The following is a 25922-nucleotide window of genomic DNA, read 5'->3' as shown; positions in this document are numbered from 1 at the left end:
AATTTGCAGATCTGCAACCATAACCATAACCCACAACGCGGCGTGAGATTGGCTATTTTCGGTTGACATTCTTTAAAGCTTTCCTCGTGACATACTGTCTCCACTAGTCCCTTCCTAACATTTTAGTCTAGTTTTTATTTGTTGACGAAATTGTCAGTATATTTAGTCCTAGTTTTAGTCGTCATAGCTTAGTTTTCATTTAGTTTCCATTTAGTTTTCAAAGTGGAAAAAGGTACGTCGACGGACATTTTCCGTCTTTAGCTTTAGTCGACAAAATCAACACTGGTTTAAAACACAGTTTAGTTTAGTTGAAATAAGTTGTACATTGGCCCATGTGCCACTCACCTATGAAGGGAAAAGTTGAGGTGAAGATGAAGAACATTCCGTTGCTGTACATGGTGAATGTGATGGCGAAGTAAGCAGACAGACTGCCCCACACAAAGAACTGGTTCACCGCTGTCCAATAGTGGGTGTCCAGGCACAGCTTTAAGAAGCAAGACACACACATACATACAAGCTATCTTGACATTCTTGAGTGACACAAATGCAGTATACCAGTGGTCAAACATGTTGTGTAAATATATGTATTTGGCAGAAAACCCGCCCATTTGAAGTGATTTCGTGTGATTTGTGTGTCTCCCTATTAAGAGAATTCTTGTTTTTGTTTGATTGTTTTAGACATTTTCATGCTTTAGTCAGATAGTTACATTACAGGGAGAGAGAGGGGTGGGGAAGGACCAAGCAGCAAAGAGCCTCAGAGCAGATTTGAAAGTACATCATTTAAAAAAGAAAACGGCAAATGGACTTAGACACAAAAAAGCCTTTGCTTGTTTCCATTGTGGTCCACCTTGTAACATGAAACTATACTCAAACATATACTGTACAGACAAAACAACCATGAAACAAATAAAAATAATCCTTATACATAAGGCTGGGAGCTATACATATAGGACAAGAGGTACCCTGAGAGAAGAGTCCGACCAGAGCATGGGAGATGTACAGCTTGACCATGCCGCAGTACTTGCCTTAGTGCACCTCACGTCTGATGTAATCAGTCAAGTACAACGGACAATGTGTCAGTGGAGTGAGATTTTCCGAAGCCTGACTGACATAAGTAGGCTACTGAACCTTAATAGCATGCGCTCCACAAGGTGGGCCAACCCAAAAGTATTGAAAATCGGAAGTACTCCAGTAGTAAGTAAAAGCACCTGGAAATGTGTACTCAAGTACGCCACTGCCGCGAAAACTTCTATGGTCAGTCCTCTCACCTGGATGCTCACGGCAATGAGCAGACACGTCTGGGCCAGCAGGGCGAAGGACTGGTAGTCTACGATGTCCTTGCCGTCGTCCCGGACCGTGTCGCGCATGGTCGCCCAGGGGATGAAGAAGAGGATGAGGGAGCTGTACGCGCTGTGCATCATGCAGCGGACGAAGGCCTTCTTACTGAAGTATTGGTTGAGCTGCCCGGGAACGTAGAGCTGAGGATACTGGAAGCTCCACCGGTCGTTCACGTCCTGCAAGAAGTGGCCAGATAGTACAAAGTCAAAACTAAGACGGAAAAAAATGGAAACTAAATGAAAACTAAGCTATGATGACTAAAACTAAAGACTATACTGACAATTTCGTCAACAAATACAAACTAGACTAAAATGTTGACTAGTGGACAAGAGATCCATATAAGTCATTTTACACTTGGTTGTATGCTGAAAATAGCCGCTGCGACGCGTTGTGAGCTTGTAGATCTGCTATTTTCAGCAAGTGTAAAAACAGCCTTTACGACGGCATCAAGGCCCATCAAAATATTCTTTTAGTCGACTAAAACTAGACTAACACATTCCAGGTGACTAAAATGTGACTCAAACTAAATGTAAACTATTGAAGAGACTACGACTTTAAAGCCAGAGAGAGAGAGCAGGGGGAGAATGTGGAACAAAGCACCCTGGGCAAGACCTACGCTGAAAAGACTATATCAGCGGAAGTTGCAGGATTTTTGCGGAAGTATTGCCCAAGGAAATGACGTTGATGCTTTGCAAATCAGTTTACATTCTCCGCGAATGAAACAAGCGTTGCGATTGGTCGGGAAAATATCGTATCCGGGGGAAATACATCTGGCGGATATTCCAGAGGATACGTCCGCCGATAGCTTCTCTGCCTTACATTGTGACCAAGCTTTTCTTTTCGCAGATAAGTAAGCCTGGGACCGAGGCTTGGAACAAAGGCAGAGAAATGAGAGGGGAATATATATATATATATATATATATATATAGGATACAGAGAGAGTGAGGGGACGGTCCATGGGATAGAAAGGGCAAGGGAGAGAGAGGAGAACAAAGGATAGACGGAAGGAGTGAGAAGATGAACAGAGAGAAATATACAAGAGTATGTTCTTTCTTTAGAGAATATACATTACACAAAACATTAGCACCAGTACAGTATACACACAATATGCCGTACAGGCGTACACACTAACAGAAACAGAGACATTATACTGTCATTGTATTTGGGACACAAAGTGTTCAGAATACTTTTGCATTTCGTACAGTTGTAACACAATGTGTGCACTCTTTCTTTCTTGTCTTACCTGGTCAAAGAGACTCATACCAAGTACAGGGAGAGCCGTGTAAACCAGATTGTACAATGTGATGAACCACTCGTCATATACAGTCTGCATTTAACAAAAGAAAGGTGTAGGGGAAACGCACACACACACACACACACACACACACACACACACACACACACACACACACACACACACACACACACACACACACACACACACACACACACACACACACACACACACACACACACACACACACACACACACACACACACACACACACACACACACACACACACACACACACAGCGTGACTTTTTTTTATAAATGCAAAGCATCTTTTCACTATTGCCTATTACTACCGGTACTTGTTTTAGGTTATATCTTATAATATTACTCTACTAATATCCTATGTAGTTACCATTTCTAATTTATATTGTGATGAAGGTTTATTGATAGGACAGTGTACATGATGAAAACAGGCAACAGCTGTCCCAATAAGTATCAGCTACACCCTGAATTTAACCCATTCTGGGTGGGAACCCCTTTTGATGTTTTAAGCATTATGTTACACTTTAGCTATTGAAAAATAGCAGATCTACAGGCTCATAGCTGTAGGTCTGCTATTTTTGAAAAATCGTGAAAATGTGGCGCAAATCTTTGAATATATAATCTTTCAGAGCGAGCGTTTTTTTACTCAAATCTTTGCTTCTGGGGGGAGGGGGTCCCTGGAACAACATATTTTCAGATACGGGTCGGTGGCCAATTACATATCATTTTTGGGGTCCTTGGCGTGAAATATTGAGCACCACTGATACAGCAACATTTCAGAAAAGTGAACATTTCCGACGTCAGGCCTAAATGGCAGGGGGACCATCTCCCGTCGTGATCAAGCACACACGACGCGTGTCGCCTCTCACTCACCTGAGCGGAGAACCCACAGAAGAAGGCGTACCAGAAGTGCACGAAGGTGAACGTGAAGTTCTTGTAGAAGAAGTAGCGCAGGAAGTTGCACATGCGCAGATAGGACCAGCGCCCGTGCACCAGCAGGAGGCGCTGCAGGTACCGGAACTGGGCGAAGGAGAAGTCACTGGAGAGCACCGCCTGCATGCCCTCTTGACCACTGATACCCACACCTATATGGGCCGCTGTGGGGGGGGGGGGGGGGGGGTCCGAGATGGAGAGGGTACAAATAGAAAGAGCAATAAGTAGATGGTGTTGCTGTTGTGTAGAAAGACACCTTGCATCTCCAATTCTCCAATTGTTTTTTGGTAAATGAATGCACTACTTCTCAAACCTTTTCATGTCAAGGACGTCCAAATTGACACCAATGAGCCCGCGGACCCCCATTTGGAAAATATATGCCAGGGACCCCCCCCATAAGAGAAGATTTCGACAGCTCTAGCAGTGATTCTCAACCATTTCAAAGACCCCCAGTTTGACATGCATTAGTCTACGGACCCCCATTTAATGTCATTTCTATCTCTGGGACCCCCGATTTATATTGTAAAATCAATGTTAATTTAACTCTGAGAGTGTACAAATGGAACCAAATGGACCCATAAGGGTCCAAACTATCATTTAGCTGGGTACCCCCTGGAACTCCCTCAAGGACCCCTGGGGGTCCCCGGAGACCACTTTGGGTGCAACCAGTGCACTACTTCGTTGTAGAAGAGTGTTGTGCAAAAGCGGATCTATTGTAATGTATAATGTATTATATAGACAGAAGCCCCTCCAAACATGTTCTATGTTAAACCCCGCTTACCTTTGATCATGCTGACGTCGTTGGCCCCGTCGCCGATGGCCAAGGTGACCGCCTGCTTGTACTTCTTCACCAGCTCCACGACCTGGGCCTTCTGCAGAGGGGTGACCCTGCAGCAGATCACCGTCTGACACATGCAGGCCGTCCTCAGCAGCTCCACCTGCAGGTCTTTTTGCAGAGCGTAGGCCTGGGTTTGAGACATGGTGGAAAAAGGGGGAAATCATTTCGGCACTACAGCGGTAAAATAGGAGTATGAATCGGCCCTTAGTCCGACATCCCGCTATAGTCCGACATACGCGTGGGCCACATTTAGACCTGAGGACGATTCTACAAAATGTCTTCTAAAACCCATGTTTCTATGTCAGCGGTTCTCAAGCGTTTTCATGTCGAGGACCCCCAAAAATATATGGAAATTTGTACCCCCCCCCCCCCAAGAAGCAATTGTTTTAGTTAAAAACGTTCCGAAAGAATATATATTCTCTTATGGGATTTCAGTTCACAGTGATTCTGACTGTGACCTTACCAGGCTGTGTCCAGTTCACAGTGACTCTGACTGTGACCTTACCAGGCTGTGTCCAGTTCACAGTGACTCTGACTGTGACCTTACCAGGCTGTGTCCAGTTCACAGTGATTCTGACTGTGACCTTACCAGGCTGTGTCCAGTTCACAGTGACTCTGACTGTGACCTTACCAGGCTGTGTCCAGTTCACAGTGATTCTGACTGTGACCTTACCAGGCTGTGTCCAGTTCACAGTGATTCTGACTGTGACCTTACCAGGCTGTGTCCAGTTCACAGTGATTCTGACTGTGACCTTACCAGGCTGTGTCCAGTTCACAGTGACTCTGACTGTGACCTTACCAGGCTGTGTCCAGTTCACAGTGATTCTGACTGTGACCTTACCAGGCTGTGTCCAGTTCACAGTGACTCTGACTGTGACCTTACCAGGCTGTGTCCATTGATGACCAGGGCATACTCTCCCTCCACCTGCTCGTCCTCCACCCTCTGTTGCTTGATGCGCCAGAACAGACCCGCACGACTTGTGACCACGTGTGGCTGATCGGGTGCATCCGGACACATCTTCCGTCTTGCGTTCCTTAACACATAGCAAAGGACCGGTTGTGTTTTAGAACACGTTTAGGCCTGACGTCGACATTTTAAAAATGTCTTCAAAATCCTTGACATTTTTCTGAAAAACCCAGATGTTTCTATGTCAGTGGTGCTCAACCTATTTCATGTGAAGGACCCCAAAGAATATCTGTATTTGGCCGCCGGCGCCGACCCTTATCTAAAAATATGTTGTTCCATTTCTTATATGACCTTAGAAGCCCTCCTTTTCCTATCTTACAAATTACATACACAAATTGGTTTCTTAATTTAGCCTTTTATCATTTTAATTCAAAGACATAAACTTACTCTAGTTCTTCTTTCACTGCCTGAGGAGTGTTGGCAGCCACGATGAACACGTCGTTCATTTTCTCCCTCAGCAAGTTGCACGAGTAGCCAATGTTCTCTGCCGTCTCTGTCTCAAAAACACAACGAACATATATTAGGCATGTAACGATACACTCAACTCACGATACGCATCACGATATGAGGTTCACAATACGATTTTTCACGATATTTTAAACACAGAATGTTTTCCAGACAAATCTTTTTTTAATGATTTATCTCTCCCCCCCCCCCCAGTTTTTTTTTCCTCAAATTTTATTTTTATTTAACTACATTGCAAAAGCAGCATTACTTTTCATGTAAAATTACTTAATTTCTGTGCAACAACTGTAAACATGCTTTCTTGTTTAGAACCTAGCTAACCGAGTTAACATGTAAAAAAAAAAAAAGGTTTCTTTGATAGCATCTTAGGATAGATGTAGACCTATTCCACAGTGCAGAAACATAATTGCCTTCCTTGATGTATTAATGAGCATCAACGACCATCACCTGGTCACAGTCACAGCTCCCCTCTGCAGGCTTCTATACTACTGAAAGTGACTGCATGGAGTCTGTCTCATTTTTCTCCAAAACCACTTGAATATGATGGACACATTTCATATCACACCCACCATAATTTACCAGACCCCCTAAAAAAGTATGGAATCGATTACTATCGATATACGATATATTATCGTTACATACCTAGAACATGTGTACCGATAAGAAGTAAGACGTAGGTCGGGAGTGGCTTATTGTCGGTATCAGCCGGTAACCCCTGGGAGATGGATTGCTGAGGTGGAGCGCCATACCTACCACCAGCTCCCAGTACTTATACCGCACGACTTGCTGCACAAAGCCGTGCTAACTCATACTCTGAGTTGGCCGTGCCCTGGTTCGAACCAGGGGGGCAGTCAGACAGATATTTTGTGAAGCCACTAAGGAAATCGGGACATCCTGAAAGTTCATATAATGGCCTGTTGTGGCGCTGTCATTGGGCCCAAAAAAAACCCATATCCCCATAGAGGTCCATGTATTTGGGGCGGGCCCAACTTCACCTAGACTGTATTACCTTAATAAACATGGTCATGACTACTTTCTGCTTCCAGTCACTAGTTTAAAATCTAATTTCTCATGTCATAATATTCTTTTTGGAAAATTATGGTCCCATTTATTAAAAAAAGGACCATAAAGTCGCGTATATTCTGAGGGGCATGGCTACCGTTACAGTCTATGAACGGGAGCCACCCCCCGTTCGAGTCAAAATAAAAACCAACAGAGAAGAAGGGGGGGAAGTCCCGCCTCGTTGTCTGGGCTAGCCAATGGCCAGCTGGGCCAAAACGGATCTAGAAAGATGGCGATTTATAATACAAGGACTGACTGGCTTCATTTTACGTCCATATCAGACCCGGCGAACGCTTTTTTACAGTCTATGGTTCGAACCCATGAACTTGTGGTCCAAAGGAGAGAGCTAGGATGGAGATAAACCTTGTCCCGTTTACGACAACAATATGTACTGCATGTAAAAAGAAAAAAATAGATTAGATGAGATGTAACACCGGTACCACGTTATGTGCGTAAAACAATAATCTCTGTACCAACCCTGTTTATCGCCAGTCAGCACCCAGATTTTGATGTCGGCTTTGGCTAGCTGCTCTATAGTCTGTGGAACTCCGTCTTGGAGCTTGTCCTCCACAGCACTGGATCCCAGCAACTAGATTAGACAGATTTAGGGGTTCAACAGTTAATCAAACTAATAATTGATTTTAAATCCATTCATCCCTCCTTTTATATCCTGTAGCTACAGCACAGATAGACGTGTCCGTGTGGGAACCAACCATCAGGTCTTTTTCAATCTCTTCGTAGAGTTCATCCAGCATCTCCTCTCGTCCGTCCATGGCAGTGCTGGCCTCATGGTGGCGCCGTTCCCAGTCTTCTACATAGGCGTTGTCCAAGTCCTTGTATGCCAGGACCAATGTACGCAGACCATCACCAGCGTACTCCTGTTGAGGCCAGGCCAAACGGAAGCAAATTAAACCCATTCAGGCCTGACGTCGAATTAAAAAAAAAAAAAGTTTCTAAATCATGACAATTTTCGGAAAGATTTTAGGCACATTTTACAGATTTTTAGCAGACCTACAAATTCATAGCGCGCCACTCGGTGGCGCGCTATGAGCTTGTAGATTTATTAGATTTATTATGCGTATATTGTAGGTTTGTTACATAATTGCCTGTAGCACTCATCTCAGAGCATGAGTGCTACACATGCTTTACAAAAGCTCACATTGAGGTGACTATAGTGGTAAGTAAATAGATAATGTGTCACTCACATTGAGGTGACTAGTGGTAAGTAAATAGATAATGTGTCACTCACATTGAGGTGACTAGTGGTAGTAAATAGATAATGTGTCACTCACATTGAGGTGACTATAGTGGTAAGTAAATAGATAATGTGTCACTCACATTGAGGTGACTAGTGGTAGTAAATAGATAATGTGTCACTCACATTGAGGTGACTAGTGGTAAGTAAATAGATAATGTGTCACTCACATTGAGGTGACTATAGTGGTAGTAAATAGATAATGTGTCACTCACATTGAGGTGACTAGTGGTAAGTAAATAGATAATGTGTCACTCACATTGAGGTGACTATAGTGGTAAGTATATAGATAATGTGTCACTCACATTGAGGTGACTAGTGGTAAGTAAATAGATAATGTGTCACTCACATTGAGGTGACTATAGTGGTAAGTAAATAGATAATGTGTCACTCACATTGAGGTGACTAGTGGTAAGTAAATAGATAATGTGTCACTCACATTGAGGTGACTATAGTGGTAAGTAAATAGATAATGTGTCACTCACATTGAGGTGACTAGTGGTAAGTAAATAGATAATGTGTCACTCACATTGAGGTGACTATAGTGGTAAGTAAATAGATAATGTGTCACTCACATTGAGGTGACTAGTGGTAAGCTCCATCAGCTTCTTGCAGGATGGGTGAAGCCTCTCATAGATAATGGTGTCTGCTCCCTTGCAGTACAGAGTCAGCTTACCTTCAGGGTTTCGGACTGAACAAACACATGGAGGGACATAGCATTTTTCACATGTACATAAACACGGGGGGGGGATCTTTGCACACACTACCAGCCTATAGTGTGTACTGTAGTCTACCAGAAAAATGGAAATATCTGCTTCAATAAACTTTCGAATTCCGGCTATTGGTACCTGTGTTACACCAAAAACACCCCCCATCTCTCTTCCCATTTCCTGTCTGTCCCTCCACAAAATATATAAAATAAAGGTGAAAACCACAAAAATAAAACATTGAATTTTTTTTTTTTAGAGGTCTAGTATATAGAAGATATCTATGTTTGTGTCAAATAATTTGTCATCATGTCCATTTGCCTTATATTGCTTTGACCGAAATAGCCCGCCAATTTGCTCGTCCACATATGACGTACATTCTCCATTCATTTTCAATGGCATTTAATTTTTGTGTTAGGACAAAAATCTACACTATTGCTGAATATAGGAGGGGCTAGCGCTCCTCAAAAAGGGGAAAACATGCACAGTTTGGGACTTTGACTTTGACTGAGCGGTTTTGAAGGAGTCTAGGGAACAGGGTTGCGTGTTCGAGTCGTGTTCGACCTTTGCTGCGTGTCTCTCCCCTTCTCTCTCTCCCTCTTAGTTGATACTATCAAAAAAAGGCAGAAAAAGCCAAAAAACCAATCTTTAAAAAAATTATGTAACCTGGGTGTAACTACTGTAATAAACAGTCTCCCACACAAACCAACCTTTTACGAGTGCCACCCTCTCACCTCACGGGAGCGTCAGGACTTGCATGTACAGTACGTCAAGGGGTCGCAGCTAGAATTCGATAGATCCAATGAGCCCTTCACTAAGTCCCACCCCAACCTATCCTTTAGTCCAATAGGCACATCAGCAGCGAAGAAAGCTTGACCTGCATAGCAACCGTTGCTAAACTATTTGGATTGGCATTGGAGAATCGCCTTTTGGGGTGGGATTTAGTGAAGGGCTATTTCTGGTGTGTAGAACACGCATTTTTCTCTCACCTATGACGGACATCCTTTTGCGGACGTTGTTGAAGTCCAGCACGGCCAGCAGGTCGTAGGTCACCTCCTTCCCCATTTCCATCGCCACGATGGTCTCTGGCGTGCGCGAGCGAAAGACAAAGCCAAAGTTCCTCGCCGCGGTCACGAGGGCACCCTCGTCAGGAGACTGGGCCTGATAGTACAGTTCCCCTGCACGGGGAGGAAAAGGTTGAGGAAGGGAATGAAACAGTGGCGTGCACAGATAGACACTAGGGGGTGCTAGAGCACCCCCTGCCCTTTTGGCAATGTGCTCTAAACAAATAAAATAAAAAAACTTTTATTTTTTTTCTTACCATGGTGGACCATGGTGACATTGATCAAATCTTGATAAAAAACGCTTCTTCTATATTATTTAGGCCCCCCACAATCTAAAGCTATGTTTTTATGTCAGTGGTTCTTCGATTAAAAAATAAATAGCAGACCTACAAGCTCGTAGCGCGCCACTCGGTGGCGCGCTATGAGCTTGTAGATCTGCTATTTTTCAATAGCTAAAGCACCAAAATGCGCTGCACAAGGTGCCCTTTTTTTACTTGAGCACCTGCCCCTCTAAATGTCTGTGCACGCCACTGATGTACAATATGTAAATATGGGGAGAGGGGTAGGAGACAAAGGAAAAACCAAACATAGATGAATAAAGTAAATGACACTATATCAGTGGTTCTCAAACTACTTCATGTCAAGGACCCCCAAAAATGACATGAAATTGGCCGCCGACCCCCATCTCAAAATATGTTGTTCCAGAGACCCCCCAGAAGCAAACTAAAGATTTTAGTTAAAAACGTTCACTCTGAAAGAATATACATTCAAAACCTGCGGCACGTTTTCACGATTTTTAAAAAATAGCAGACCTACTGTATACAAGCTCAAGATCTGCTATTTTCCAATAGCTAAAGTACAACATGATGCTTAAAACACCAAAAGGCGTTCCCATTTTGAATGGGTTAAAACCGGTACAGTTGAGATTTACCAACGTTGATATATCCAGTTGAAAGTGACAGAGAAAGGAAGAGAGCTTCACTCTAGTGACGTCTGTAAGGTGTTCCAAGTGTGCGGGACAGAGCACTTGAAAGCAGATTTTCCAGATGTATAGTGGAGGCATGTATATATGGTCTCAAGCATCAAATAACCTTGAGAGCGTGTATGATAAGAAATTATTTTTCATTGTAAAAGAGAGTTTTTCTCTCATTAGCAGGCAACAGTGCAGCACTGTCTCTCTCTCTCTCTCTGTTTCTGGCACAACAGTGCCCCTACTGGTACTCATACTGGTGCTCATTAACCAACACATAGGTGAACAACACATAGGTGAACACGGACATTGCGGTTCCTTGGAGTGGTTGCACCACTCAAAAAAGGCATGCTGATTTGACCACATTCTACGTAATGGTCTCGTTGACCATTCAGATTAGCTTGCTCAGAAATGATGCCTGTTGGATAATGGATTATAGCCTGAATGGGTAGAGAGGCCATCTGGGAATCAGAATGTCATAATGTTCTGTACCTACCTTCTTTCTTCTCCTCAGACATGACGGTGTGGCATAGGGCCAGCAGGCGAAAGAACGCCTGGACTTGGAGGTTTCCGCCTCTCACCGCCTCCACCAGGCTGTGGTCGTGAAAAACGAACTTGGGGTCGGCCAGCTTGTTCCAGGAGAAATCCACTTTCTCGGTCTTCTGCAGACGAGAAGAGGTGAGGAGAAACGTAGTTACTCTTACACACGGACACTATCATACGACAATGTATAACATGGGCCATTTTGTGTTCGTTTGTTTTTGAAAAATGATACGAGGTTTCTCTCAGAGTAATTACGTCTGTCCCCTCACCTCTGTAATTTCCACCCTTTGTCGAGAAAAGTCGAACAACTCCCCTGGATAACGGATGAAAAGAAAAAGATGGCCAGAGACCAAATGTTCAATCAAATGGTCCAATGTTGTGGTTCACATTCCACGTAATTCATTCGCACAACTGCTGTTGCAGTCATGCAAATCACAACTTTCACACTTTCATGTGAAAGCCAATGAGTACTTAGAGCACGGAAGTCTGGCGTCGATATCGGCAGAGGGCGCTAAGTCCACGGGTTCATGTGCTTTTTTATTTGCATTGTATAAGAATTGCAATTGAAAAATAAGCAAATCATCCCGGCCGTTTCACTCATATGGATATGAAGAATCTATACTGACTGTGCGAAAACGCTAATGTTACTGCTGCTGAATTAGTTAAAAACACATTGTATTGATGTCAGTGTTTGATTTGCTGGGGGGAGGGGGAAAATCATACAGTGTAGAAGTGTATAGGGCTTAAGTGGTTAAGAAAATGATGGTTTATTTAATGTTATTAGTATACCGTATGACGTTCCATTGATGGAACACTTGTTGAAGGTCATGATGTTCTGAGTGAGGGTGCCCGTCTTGTCACTGAAGATGTATTTGATCTGTCCCAGCTCTTCGTTCAGGGTGGTGGTTCTGGCCTGGGCGGCCGTGTCGTTCTTGGGGTAGTACATCTTACGGTCCCAGTCGATGTAGAAGCTGTTGCCCAGACGTATGATCTCCACACTAGAGAGCCAACGACCCACAGACAACACACATGTTTAGATAGAGGCAAACAGATCATACAGCGGCATGTAGAATGATGTACAGACAGACAGACAGACAGACAGACAGACAGACAGACAGAACAGAACGTGCAGTGATGTTTTTGTCGACTATCTTTTTTCAAGACTAAATGGAAACTAAATGAAAACGAAGCTATGATGACTAAAACTATATGAGACTAAATATACTGACAATTTTGTCAACAAATAAAAACTAGACTAAAATGTTAGCAAAGGAATATAGTGGACGAGAGATCCAGTATAAGTCATTTTACACTTGGTTGCATGCAACCAAGTGTAAATAGCCGATCTACAAGCTCACAACGCGTCGCAGTGCGACGCAGTGTGAGCTTGTAGATCGGCTATTTTCAGCACGTGTAAAAACATTACGACGGCATCAAGGCTGAAGGCCCGCCAAAATACATTTTAGTCGACTACAATCGAATGATATTAGGTCGACAAAAACTAAGCCTCAACACTAAAACATTCCGGGTGACTAAAATGTGACTGAAACTAAATGAAAACTATTGAAGAGACAAAAAAAAAAAAAAACTTAAATAAAAAATTTGCTGCCAAAAAACAACAACAACAGCAGCGATTACAGTGTTGTTCTATACCTGACATATAGAGATATGGGGACGACGGTGTTGAGGATGATGACATAGGACCAGAAGGACAGGAAGGCGGAGAAGCCGGCGCTGATGTCGTCCGGCCGTGGGAGAAACGCCGTGAACACGGAGCCCTCCCTCACCTCCCAGATGGCGTTGCCGATGGCCAGGATGGTGCACATGCTGGCCAGGAAGCCAAAGATCTAGAGGAGGAGGAAAGGGAATAATAATAATGTGCAGTGGTGGAAAAAAGTAAAAGTGCCAATACTGCAATTTCTTAACTACTTCGTTACAAGTCAAAGTACAGAATTGAAAATGTACTTGAGTAAAGGTGCAAAAGTATCGGCATCAAAATGTCTTTATAGTACTAAAAGTAAAAGTATGTGTAGAACAAGTTCAAAATGTGTAGAAAATCTATTGAAAAGAGCCGATCTACAAGCTCTCAATGCGTCGCGTTGCGACGCATTGAGAGCTTGTAGATCGGCTCTTTTCAAATGGCCGAAATGTACTGTAGGCATATAGGGTCGAAGTGGTTAATGTATGTTGTCTAATCGCCAAAGTAACTCAAGTTTTCAAATAATTGTAGTGGAGTAAAAGTACAAATCTTGGCTCCGAGATCTAGTGGAGTAGAAGTAAAAGTACTGGGAATTGGAAATACTCAAGTAAAGTACAAATACCTCAAAATTGTACTTAAGTACGTACAGTACTTAATGACTTTCCACCACTGATAATGTGATTACACTACTCATGTGTATTCAGTCAGTGCAGTTTCACTCAAGATAAATAAAGTTTCTTTCCACTCATGTCTGTCTCTGTCTATAAAGTTAAAGTTGTCTGGCTTGTCTCCGAGTCCGTCTGGACAAAAATGCCCCGTACTGTACTGTACAGTATATGGACCGGACATGCCCAAAGCCAGTGAAAAATGTTCTGTTGTTGGTCAACTATTGACGTCAGCACAAATGAGCGTTTCTGTTGTGTGTGACGTCAGTTGAGAGGCAGAGGGAGGGAGAGAGAGATGAGAGGAGTGAGAGAGACAGTACACACACACACACACACACACACACACACACACACACACACACACACACACACACACACACACACACACACATATAACATGTTCTGCTTTGATATTGCGCGAGTCTTGCGTGCTTATGTGCGTGCATGTGTGTGCGTGCGTGTCTGTTGGGCAGATGTGACAGACTTACACACAACACAAGCACATTCATTAAGTGATCGATGCTGGTCCTCTTGAACGTCGTCTTTCCACAGTTCTGCATCAGCTTGGTGTCTGGGCCTGGAGAGGAGGAAATACATACGCTGCCATGTCATATACTATACTAAAGTATCATTTAAAAATACAGGGCATAAAAGGTTACAGTATTTAGATAATTAAAATATACAAAGAATGTCTAATGATGCCATGTTTTACTATACGTGAACGTGCCACTTTATAAACAGTGAGTTAGTTAGTTTCAGTGTGATTTCATGTTGTACATGAGCCTAAATCCAAGTTATCCACGTTATTTATGAACATATACCGTAGCAAGAAGAAAAGAAAGTGCCAGAACGGTGCAAAAGTTTACCAACGAGTGGTTGAGTGGAAAGTTTTCTAAACCATGACAATTTTCGGAAAGATTTGAGGCACATTTTAACGATTTTTCAAAAATAGCAGACCTACAAGTTCATAGCGCGCCACTCGGTGGCGCGCTATGAGCTTGTAGATCTGCTTTTTTTTCAATAGCTAAATCATAACAATGTTTAAAACACCAAAAGGGGTTCCCGTCCAAAAGCCCTATAGTTCCAAGACAACACTACGGCGTCGCTTGTATTCAAGCACAAAAATCATAAAGCAACATTGCGAACGAAAAATCAGTCAGTTCCATCCATCCGTCACCTCCGAAAACCACCAGGCCATAGCACCAGCCCGTGTTCCTCAGAGTGCATCCTCTGAGCAGAATCTTGTCGTTGTCCAAGGAGTATGCTTCTCCGTCCAGCGTCAGCGTCCCCTTGTATTTGTCCAGGTGGTTGTTGGGAGCCTCGCACCGCACCTCACCTGGTTCACACAGGTGATTCACATCACGTCATTAAACAGAGGGGATAAAATACACAAGAGAGAGAGGGGGGGGGGGGGGGTGGGGAGAGCGATGGGGGGTTGACATGCAGTAAAGGCCGTCGGGATCGGGAGTCGAACCCGCGGCACGCTGCCAGGCTCGGGCTACCGGCCAAGGTGCCTGGACCGCTGAGCTCATGGCCCAGGCCTCTTGAGAGACTATTCAACAGGTGACCAAATATTGCATGTTTAAGGTATAGCTTTTAGGTTTAAACTAGAAGATTAGCCTTAATCAAACCAAATATATATATAAGTATCATTTTTTTCTTTCCTCTCCCGGCTCTTACCGTTGAAGTTGGCTAGTGCCTCAATGCTGTTGCCCATCTCTCCAGTGACGGTCAGGGCCTGTTTCACCTTTAGGTTGGTCTCCCTGTGTGTGGGAGGGGGGGGGGGGGGGGGGGGGGGGTACGGATGTGTATATTACAGGAAACTCCCGTTAAACAAATCCCGGTAAACTCCAGAATTGTACCATCACATCTGTATATTACCGTATACTACTGTATATGCCCGCTAAACTTGAGGTCTACGGGCAAATCTAGTGCCCATAATTCCCCGTTAACTCCTCTTTTCACGCAGTGTTAATAGTGTGAGATTTATAGGTTTTGGGGCCTAAATTATATACACGCCACTGGTGACTTGACTTGGAGACCGGTCACAAATGACTTGAGACTTGTATGTTGGACTTGAACAGAGATACACCTCTTTACAGGCCCATCATCGCTATTGGGCAGAAACCTCCATATTTTAAGATTTTATGGGGTTTTTTTCTTTAATGTCCTAATTCATCATTTGTCTTGTGCAAAAGTAGTGAAAATAGATAATCTATATTCTATAAGCTCACTATACACGTCGTGATGTGACACATTATGACCTCGTCAGATAGGAAAGTTAAAGTGCTTTTGTGGATTCACAAAGCTTGTGAATAAATAACTCCATTGGATCCACAACGTTTTTGGACGTTCTTTGTAATTGCTAAAAGGAAGGACATACAGTATATACATTACCCATCTAATTCAGCAGTTTCAATGTAAACCAGATTGAGAGGCTCACTGCTGGACAGCAGAAGAAGATCGGCCTGGAGAATATAAAGCATTATACAATAAAGAAAATAAAGAACACATTTGGCATTAGCGTGCATCTCATTCTCACCCGATTCTAAATGCCCTTATATCGTTGCTATCAGGCAGAAGCATTGTATCTCCGTAAGGCTGGGTGTAAACAGTGTTATTTCTGTCACTGTAGATTATGTTTATATTATACATTTTATTGTCCCCATTTTTATGATTAGCATTTGATTAGATTTTTGAGTGGTGAAACCACTCCCTTACGGAGCTATGCGTGTGGGTGGCTGGCTGGGTGTATGGGTGGGTATGAGCACGAAAACAGCATGGTTGTTTTTCACCACCTGTGCGCAACCTAACACACACGCACAAACACACACGCATGTATTAACTGTAGTATATATGATGCTTTCGGGTGTGCCAGTACAGTACAGTGACAGTACAATACAGTACAGTAGACTGAGTAGAGGGTACAATAGAGGGACCGCCACACGATAACTGTCATTTCTCAACCGTTTCGGACACGTGGCGGCTCGCCGGAACCGGACCGGCACCCTGGGTGCTCCTTGGAACTCCCCCCCCCCCCCCCCCCCCCAGGAACCCAGTTGCACCACTCACGTCACACGGGTGTGATTTTCAAGATACAACAGCCGGCTGACACAGAACACCACAAAATAACAAATGGCCAAAAAAAGAACAACCGCAAGTCAATCAAATAACAGAAAATAAAAAAGGGAGGGAGGGAGGAGGGAGGCTATGCGAACCATGAAAATAGAACCACATGTGATTCAATGCTGATGCTACCATCTCTATCATCATCAAAACCAATGTATAGCACAACCTGTATTATAATAACAATACAAACGATATCTGAATTTATGCCACTTACAAAATGCAGCTTCATGTGCAAGCACCATTGCCTCAAGTAAAAGCGTATTTAAATCTATGCAATTTTAACCATGGCATTTTACGTCAGTTCCATTTGTCCATAAACTTACTGTGACAAATTGGTTGTTCTCCAGTTTGATGATGTCTCCGACTTGAACGTTCATCCATTTTTCACTGCTCATCCTGGTGAATTACAAAAGACATAAACATATAGTATATAAGTTTAAAATGATAATACAATACAAATTATGTGTCTTTGTATGTGTGTCAGACAGGTCCTTTAAATTACGATAATTTAGATTTCACTATAGTGAATGAAGTTCTTCCGGTTGAATGTTTAAAGTGAATTGAATTACTTGGACAGACACGCATTTTCTTTTGGTGGTCAAACCTATATAACCAAAGAGATTTGATTTACGAGAGACAAGGCCTGATGGGCCAGCCAGACGTTTGTTTTTGTGGGCAAGCAGAAGTGACTTACTCTCCATTGATGAGGACGTCCACCTTGCGATTATTTACCTGCCGGTCACTCTTGTGTCTGTTCTGTTAGGTTGGGAGAGCAGAGGAAGGAGAACAGACCATTTGATACAGATCGGTCAGGTGCCCAAAAGGTAGATCATGATCCATTAGGAGATCACAAAGGCTGTGCAGGTAGACCACGCAAAATCTATCACTTGAATTAAGGTGACTTGATTGATTGACATAAAAAAAATGGCCTGCCAGCTCAAACCCACTGTTTTCAAGAGTGTTACACGCAAATGTCAGTACGCATTACAAAGTTATATACGAGAAAACCTACCCAATTCTATTTCTCCTCTCCATTCCCTGTTCCTAGTGTGTCTTACTGTATATGTAACTATTTCCAGCAAAGGGATAATACTTATTTTGGTCAGTAGATCTGGTTGAGCTGGTCATTTTGAAAGTAGCCCTCTAAGTCAAAAAAGTGCGGGCACCCCAACCCTGGTATAGAGTATTATGTTATGCTTTAGCTATTGAAAAATAGCAGATCTACAAGCTCATAGCGCGCCACCGAGTGGCGCGCTAAGAGCTTGTAGGTCTGCTATTTTTGAAAAATCGAAGAACCACTGACATAGGAACATAGCTTTTTCAGAAAACTGTCAGACATTTTTAGAATCTGATCTCAGGTCAGAATGGGCTATACAACAAGCACAGTGACAACATAGAGAGGCGCTCGGCCAAACCGAACGCACAGCAGTGGATTCTCACACCTATATACTCTCCACGGCGGTGGACCTCTTACTTTATCCCTGTGCCACCCGATCGCGCCTTATAATACCTTTTAATATCGTGATCATCTACAGCCTCATTTAATGTTCAGCCACGATAGAAAATATGGGCATTGTGTAGAACTCACGATGTCATCGTTGGCGTCCTTGATTGCCGTCATGGACAACACCAGCAGCAGAGGAACGACCGTGGTGAACCAGGAGAGAGAGGAGATCGCTGGAATGACCTGTGGTCAGAGCACGCACGTGCAACACACACACACGCACACACACACACGCACGCACGCGATAACCAATAATGTCTGTTAAGTACATACATTTTAACTGTAAACTATATCAGAGATATAGTAGCCTGTACTCTCCATGATACAAAAAGTCAATGTAATGCTCACACAGGGTAATGTATATAAGCATAATCCAAAGTAGAACATTTCAACATATCAGAATTATACCTTTATACATTAGTATTTGTTTTTACCAGCTGCTGTGTAACAGCTGAGCTGGTCTATGATCGATCACTTTGGCTTTCACTGACTAGCAAGCTTTTTAGCAAAAGGCCGATGCACACCTCAAGAGTCTAGTGACAGGTGCGTAGGGCAACAAAGCATACTTAAAAAGGTTATCTTTGAAGAACAAAGAAGGGTCCCGCACACTGCCAGAAACTTGCCAAAAATGTTGCTCTTTATTTGTCAACGTTTCTGTCCTGATGAAGGTCGAATAGACCAAAACGTTGACACATAAAGAGCAACATTTTTGGCAAGTTTCTGGCAGTGTGCGGGACCCTTCTTTGTTCTTCAAAGATAACCTTTTCACGTACTAGCAAGCCATCATTCTCATTGGCCGCCATTATCGCCTGCCTCGTCTCTACTAGGCAACCAGGCACTGTTTGCCTCTAGCCAATCTCTCAGCCATGGGATGCTAGCAAGCAACAGAACGGAATGACTCTGTCTCAGCCATGGGATGCTAGCAACATCCAACACTAACTTTTATGAAACTTAAGAAAGTCACAGTGAGCGCTGCCGGTGATAGGAATGGGTAACGAGGCGGCCAAGGGGTCCAAGTACTTTTTAACATCGGGGTGCAGAACTTAGTTTAGACAGTTTTTGGTTTAGACTAGTCATTGGTTAGACCAGTCATTAGTCCTACAACTATACAACCTATCATGCAAACCAAGGGATAACAGGCACGGCACACACACGCATGCGACGTGATCAAAACTGACAGACATTTACATTCATAGCACAATTCAGTTGAGATACAACAAGGCAGCTGGTAATCGATTGACGTTCATCAATTCTTGTTTTAAAGCCAGATAGGTGAAAATGTCTAACCTGAAGGATGAGGAGGCAAAAGAAGTAGGCATTGGCGAGTCGCTGGAGCTGCTCGAAGAGGTTCAGTGGCAGGAAGTTGAAAACGTTGTATTTGGAGGTCTTGATGGCATTGTCCTGAGAACAGAGCAACGCCTCGTTTATACAGTGCATTGTCATAAAACGGTCCCTGTGCACTGAACATAGTACATCTACAAGCTTGTGTGCTATAGCTAGAGGATTAATTAAGCATAATGGATGGGTCAAACAATGTTGAGCAGCTGTGCATAACATCCACTATACACTGTAGTGTATATCACTGTAGTGTATATGACAACAATCAGTGAGTGGTGAGATAATTATGTATATAAGCAGCATATAAATTCACACTCCCCCCCCCCCCCCCTATACTACATAAAATCTCTTAGCTGAAAATAGCCAACTGCTAATAACAGCAAAGGAGCGGTCAACTCCATATTAATGCCCATGATTTTAGAATGAGCTCATCAGACATACCGGTGTCCACATGCCGTTGACCATGTTGTGAATATAGGCAATAATATACTGTATACCTTGCAATAACTTCTGACCTGAGATCAGATTCATACGAGGTTTCCGCTGGACACACACTGGTCTGATTAAATGCATAACGCATGTAGCCTGGGTAAAGCCACTCCCCCTGCTGGACAACATTTCAGAATGCAAATCTGGCGAGGGGGTTTACCCAGGCTACAACGTATGAGCATGTACAGAAATCCTATTGTTATGTCTATCAGAATCACATAGGCCTACTATCTATCTCATTGGTTTTATTCTTTTAATTGTTTTTTTATTCTAATAAAGTTGTCCTTTTTCTTGTCCGTCCCCCCCCCCCCCCCTGGCCCCAACACATGTAAAGCGTCTTTGAGTCCCAGATATTATTAATATTATTATTATTATTATTATCTTATTTTTCACTCACAGCATACTGATAGGACAAGTTGAAGGGTCTGTCATTGGCTCGTAGGAACCTCTCCGTCTCTATAAAGAGACAACACGCAATACACCATTATCACATGGCAAAAGTACAGAAATGTTTCTTGGTTAAGTAGAGATTTATAACATAATGGATAATGTATGGTTTGCTTCAAACAATAGAGGGTATGCGACTATGCGTGTGACATCATCATTCATCATACCCGGAAGTTATGCGGGAATGCTGACTGAGTGGCAAAAAACTACTTTCCGGCCTTCATAGCCCATACATCCAAACAGAAAAGTCCCAATTGATTGCATTAAATGACTTTAAACAACATTAAATTCACTTTGTCACTCGATCTGCCATTCACTTTATGCCTGCGCATACCCTCTATACATTATATATAGTGTAGCAGGGAACAGTACTCATATTGTGGGCATGCCATCTGCCTACACATCAAAAAGGTAAAAGTATAATCCTATATATAGGCCTGCAAACTAAGACACTTTGCCTGGGATCTCACCTTGCACCTTCTCCCCACCACACAACTGACCAATGGATGACAATAGTGAGCCCATCTTCAGCTGTATGCTCACATATTACATCTAGAGGGGAAGAGAAAGATTTGGGAAACATTGCTGATAAATATACGCCTCGTTAGGAAACAGGACATTGTGGTAAAGGAAGAGGAACCAGTACATTGAGGAAGCACAGACGGGTGTGCCTTTTGGACCCGAGGACGATTCTACAAATGTCTTCTAAATCTGAAAAACTGCATGTTTCTATGTCAGTCGTTCTCAAACATTTTCATGTCAAGGACCCCCAAGATTATATATGTAATTGGCCGCCGATCCCACATCTGAAAATATGTTGTTCCAGGGACCCTCCCAGAAGCAAAGATTTGAGTTAAAAACGTTGGCTCTGAAATATATATTCAAAGATGTGCGCCACATTTTCACGATTTTTCAAAAATAGCAGACCTACAAGTTCATAGCGCGGCACTCTAGATATGAGCTAGTAGATCTGCTATTTTTCAATAGCTAAAGTATAATGTAATGCTTAAAACACCAAAAGGGGTTCCCGCCCAAAATGGGTTAAAATAAATGAAGATTTCCGCAGCAGGAGGAAGTAAAAATGACTTGTGAGTTTTCTTTCAAAAATATCGATCATTTACAAAACATTTAGCATTTCTGCTACATGAGATTGCCTTCAGTGGTGGGTCCACCCTGGGAAAGCCTAGAATAGATGACATATGATTCCTCATTGAATTCACTAATTCAATTCAGCTTCAGCAGAGGTGATATCGAGAGGCAAGTGTCAGGTCGAATGCATTTTGTTGTCTTTTAACTAGGACAAACATAATATCATTTTTTTCTGTTGCTGCAGTTGGAAAGAATGACAAATAAAGCAATCTTGAAACTAGATTTTACTCTCGACCTCTGCAGGTCTACATACCAGAAGTGTGTCGGAGCCAAAGAAAGGTACCAGTACTTGAATTAAAATTATATATTTTTTTAACAGCCGCCACCAGTGGTGACATGCTCATTTACTGTTCTATAGTACTCCATGGACATCTATCTATCTAGCCACTCCTTTCTCAACCTTTTGTACCCCAGTGATAATCCACACGATCATAGGAGGAAGATAGTACTGACCCTGAACATTAGACTCCGCATTTCCGTATTTACTGTAGGTTTCATCAAGTCCATAGATTCTTATTTACTCTCAGAATGTACATACCGGTAATGTAATATGTAATATAAAGAAGTATCAAAGTCAGAATGAAAACATGATTGCATTTGGTTCCAATTGAGTTGTTAAACAAGTTTGAAATGAAGCTCCAAGTATTCAAATATTAGTATTAATAAACGATTATAGAATAATAATCACAAGTGAACTTATTAATGATTATACGGAGGTATACTAATCCATTGAGATTTGTCACATTCGGTGTCATTTAAGTTTTATTGTTTTTTGAGGGCCACAAGGGGTTTTCATCTTGTTATTTTGCAGGTTATTGAACCACGAGGCCGTAACTTTCGATTGATCACTCACACTTTCAAGTGTCACATATATATCTTTGACCATCTGAGGGTGCAACAGTGCAATATTACCGCTATACATAATATCTCTGAGGGTATAAAGTCACATGCTTACCTCCAAATGAAATTGGATCCCAGAGTCGTTTGTGTTCCGTCCTCACACAAACGGATACTGTACACAGACACAAATATTGTATACATACAGGGAAATAACAAGACAGAAAACTACAATACCAATATAACCTTGCTCTCCCTCTCTCTCCCCCGCCCCCCACACCTCTCTGACTTACAGAAATTCCAGGATCTAGAGCAGGTGTCTCGGCATGGACAACTCAGGATTAGTGATGCAGTAGCTACAGTCCAAGAGGCACAGGGTGGTCCTTCCAAGGTTTTCGCCAGGTGGGCGACAGTGTTGCCGAACCCGTGACAGATCTGTGAGCGGGACCTAGAGTGCAGGCACAGGAAGAGAGGGATCCCCTTTGTCTAACAGCTCCTGGCTTGAGCAAACAGAACGAGCGATCTTTGGACCTCGATGGTGCGACGGGCCTGGGAGTGAGCAGTAAAAAAAATGGCAATTCCCGGGACTGCCTCTCTAGCCAATGAGAGCTGACAAACAGGGCCATGATATGAAAGGTCAGAGGATTTCAGGTATGTCACACCCAGTCATTAGTGCGCATGCTCAGAGATAGTGAGGCGTAACTTTCTCTTCGTTATAATATTCAGTTTGATTTAATTCCCAAGATAACCTTTTGTAATTCCTCCCAAAGCCAGACGTTATATTCCAAGTAAAATGATGTGTTTCACAGATTATAGAGCATGCAGGACATTTTTGACATCAAATGCAAGTGCTGTTCATAGATGGAATTTAATACCTAGGTATGAGAACAAAGGGGTGCTCTGTAGACCCAAAGACCTCATCATGACCCACTGACAGATGAGTGTGTGTGACTGTGTGTGTGTGTGTGTGTGTGTGTGTGTGTGTGTGTGTGTGTGTGCGCGCGCGCAAAAAACAAAGTCTACAAGCACCTGAAAACCTACAAACAAAGATGAACACTCTCCTGCCCTGATACAGTCCATAGGCATACACAGGATTTACATAATATTATATTATACAAACAAAATGCTATAAAAGATATTAGATATATATAATTTCCTCTTAGGAAGATAAGCTTCCCAAGGGTACGAGAGGAACAAGTATACACTAATATTCTGGACATTTAAATAAGAAAAATATCATGAAATGTTTTAACAGAACATTACCCTGATTATGAAAGACAACAATTACATAGAGCATAATTACATTGATATAAGGATACAACTGTGTGTGTGTGTGTGTCCGGCTTGGCTGAGCGTCTATATACAATTTAGGCATTTAGCAGACGCTCTTAATCCAGAGTAATTTACAGTAAACAAGAACACCACAAGAAAATAATACATCAAATACATAGACATATAGTCATGTCTATGTCTAAGTGCATTTTCCCAAAAATGCCACCTCTCTGGGACCGGGAGTTGAACCCCCACGTCACGCTGTCCATTACCAGCCTATTATGAGCCCAGACGGCTACAGTTTCTACCATTCAGCGAAAGTGGGAGTATGAACGGCATATAGGCATACATACAGTAACTGTCAAGTCAAATAAGTAAAACATATTTGCCTGTTGGAACACCAGTTCAAGGTCGACTCCATCAGCAGCACCAATATACAGTAGCCAGGACCTTCTTCCAGAATGGTTTGCCTCGGGCTCATATGGACAAGCTGGAAAAAAACAATGAATCCATTTTGGGGCGGGGACCCCTTTTGGTGTTGCATTATGTAATGCTTTAGCTATTGAGAAATAGCAGATCTACAAGCTCATAGCGCGCCACCGAGTGGCACGCTATGAGCTTGTAGGTCTGCTATTTTTGAAGAATCTTGAAAAGTGACATGAAAGTGTTCGAGAACGACTGACATAGAAAAACAGCCTTTTCAAGAAAACAGTCAGGATTTAGAAGACATTAGCAGAATCGTTTCCAGATCAAAATGGGTTAAATGGAGAAAAAAAAAAACAAGGCTATATTCGGACAATACCTGCGTAGGTACGCGGCCTTACCAATAAACAAGGGCAATTAGGATGATAAAGTGTTTCAAATGAGGCAACTCTCCCCAACGCATGCACCCGCGGGCCAGGGCCCCTATCTTCTATCACAATCTGATAAGGCAGGCAAAGCTACTACTTTCTATGTCAGTCGTTCTTCGATTTTTCTAAAATAGCAGACCTACAAGCTCGTAGCGCGCCACTCGGTGGCGCGCTATGAGCTTGTAGATCTGCTATTTTTCCAATAGCTAAAGCATAGCATAATGCTAACACCAAAAGGGGTTCACGCCCAAAATGGATTAAACACCAGTTCTCCTTTTTTGTACAGATAAAGATGGTTGCTTCAAGAAAACAGATTTATTTTTTTAAGGGAATACACAGATAAAAACAGTTAAAACTATGCACACACATTTTCTATTTTCACCTAAATAAGGCCACTGAACAGAAGTAAAAATATATTAAAATTAATGTAAACCCCAGGTTTTAATTCCCTGTAGTCATCATTAACTAAAATTGAAAAGAGTTTGGCTCCAAAATCCATATACATTTTGGAAAGCAAAAAAGAAAAAGAAAATGTATAATAATACCTGAAGTCCATTCCTTATTATCTTTATATATAAAAAAAAGAAAACATTGTCCATTATATAATTATTTTAGCTACCAGTAATGCATTTTATAGACTGTCAAACTGGGGATGTCTCGTTTTGGAACAAAGCTTTCCGTCGACAGTAAACTGCAGTTGAAACCAAGTTTCTCCAACACTGCATAACACTGTAGAATAGCCAATTGAAACCATTCACTGTGCAAATAGTGTGTGTTACAGTATACAGCGTGTGTGTATATACACACCGCATACACCATCTTTTCCAACAGTAAACACTGTAGACAAGTATAGACAAAATACATACATATTTAAAAAGAAAAAGTTAAATAAAATTACAAAGTTTGGACACCAAGGGCTCTATTTTCGTCCATGCTAAATCCCTCATCCCTAAACTTCTTTGCCTTTTTTTTTTCATTTCCTTTTACTATTTTGAAAAACATTTTTGAATAGTTAAAATAAAATCTACAAGCTCACAACGTGACGATGTAAATCGGCTAGTTGAACTATTCAAAAATATATTTCTAAATAGTAAAAAAAAAAAAAAAAAAAAAAAATGCAAAGA

At 42.4% G+C, this 25922-nt stretch overlaps 1 protein-coding gene across 1 annotated transcript; it reads right to left on the bottom strand.

Moving 5' to 3' along the window:
- Window positions 1–450: 450 nt before the first annotated feature.
- LOC310878842 (phospholipid-transporting ATPase ID-like) lies at window positions 451–21214 on the bottom strand (the record flags this gene model as incomplete). The annotated part of the gene is made up of 25 exons (XM_083793257.1): window positions 451–456; window positions 1269–1514; window positions 2582–2665; window positions 3488–3711; window positions 4329–4512; window positions 5269–5419; window positions 5740–5845; window positions 7357–7468; window positions 7593–7757; window positions 8710–8825; window positions 9831–10019; window positions 11372–11537; window positions 11688–11731; window positions 12208–12416; window positions 13072–13265; window positions 14271–14359; window positions 14960–15118; window positions 15463–15545; window positions 16180–16250; window positions 17235–17307; window positions 17606–17667; window positions 18500–18598; window positions 19703–19816; window positions 20640–20698; window positions 21160–21214. 25 exons carry the CDS (start codon window positions 21212–21214, stop codon window positions 451–453), a joined length of 3060 nt encoding a protein of 1019 aa, XP_083649383.1.
- Window positions 21215–25922: the final 4708 nt, after the last annotated feature.

This window comes from Protomyctophum parallelum (genome assembly GCF_964188405.1).
Source record: "Protomyctophum parallelum genome assembly, chromosome: 21".
NCBI classification, from domain to species: Eukaryota; Metazoa; Chordata; class Actinopteri; order Myctophiformes; family Myctophidae; genus Protomyctophum; species Protomyctophum parallelum.
The sequence above is the reverse complement of the archived record's forward strand: the minus strand, read 5'-3'. Positions and strand labels throughout refer to the sequence as shown.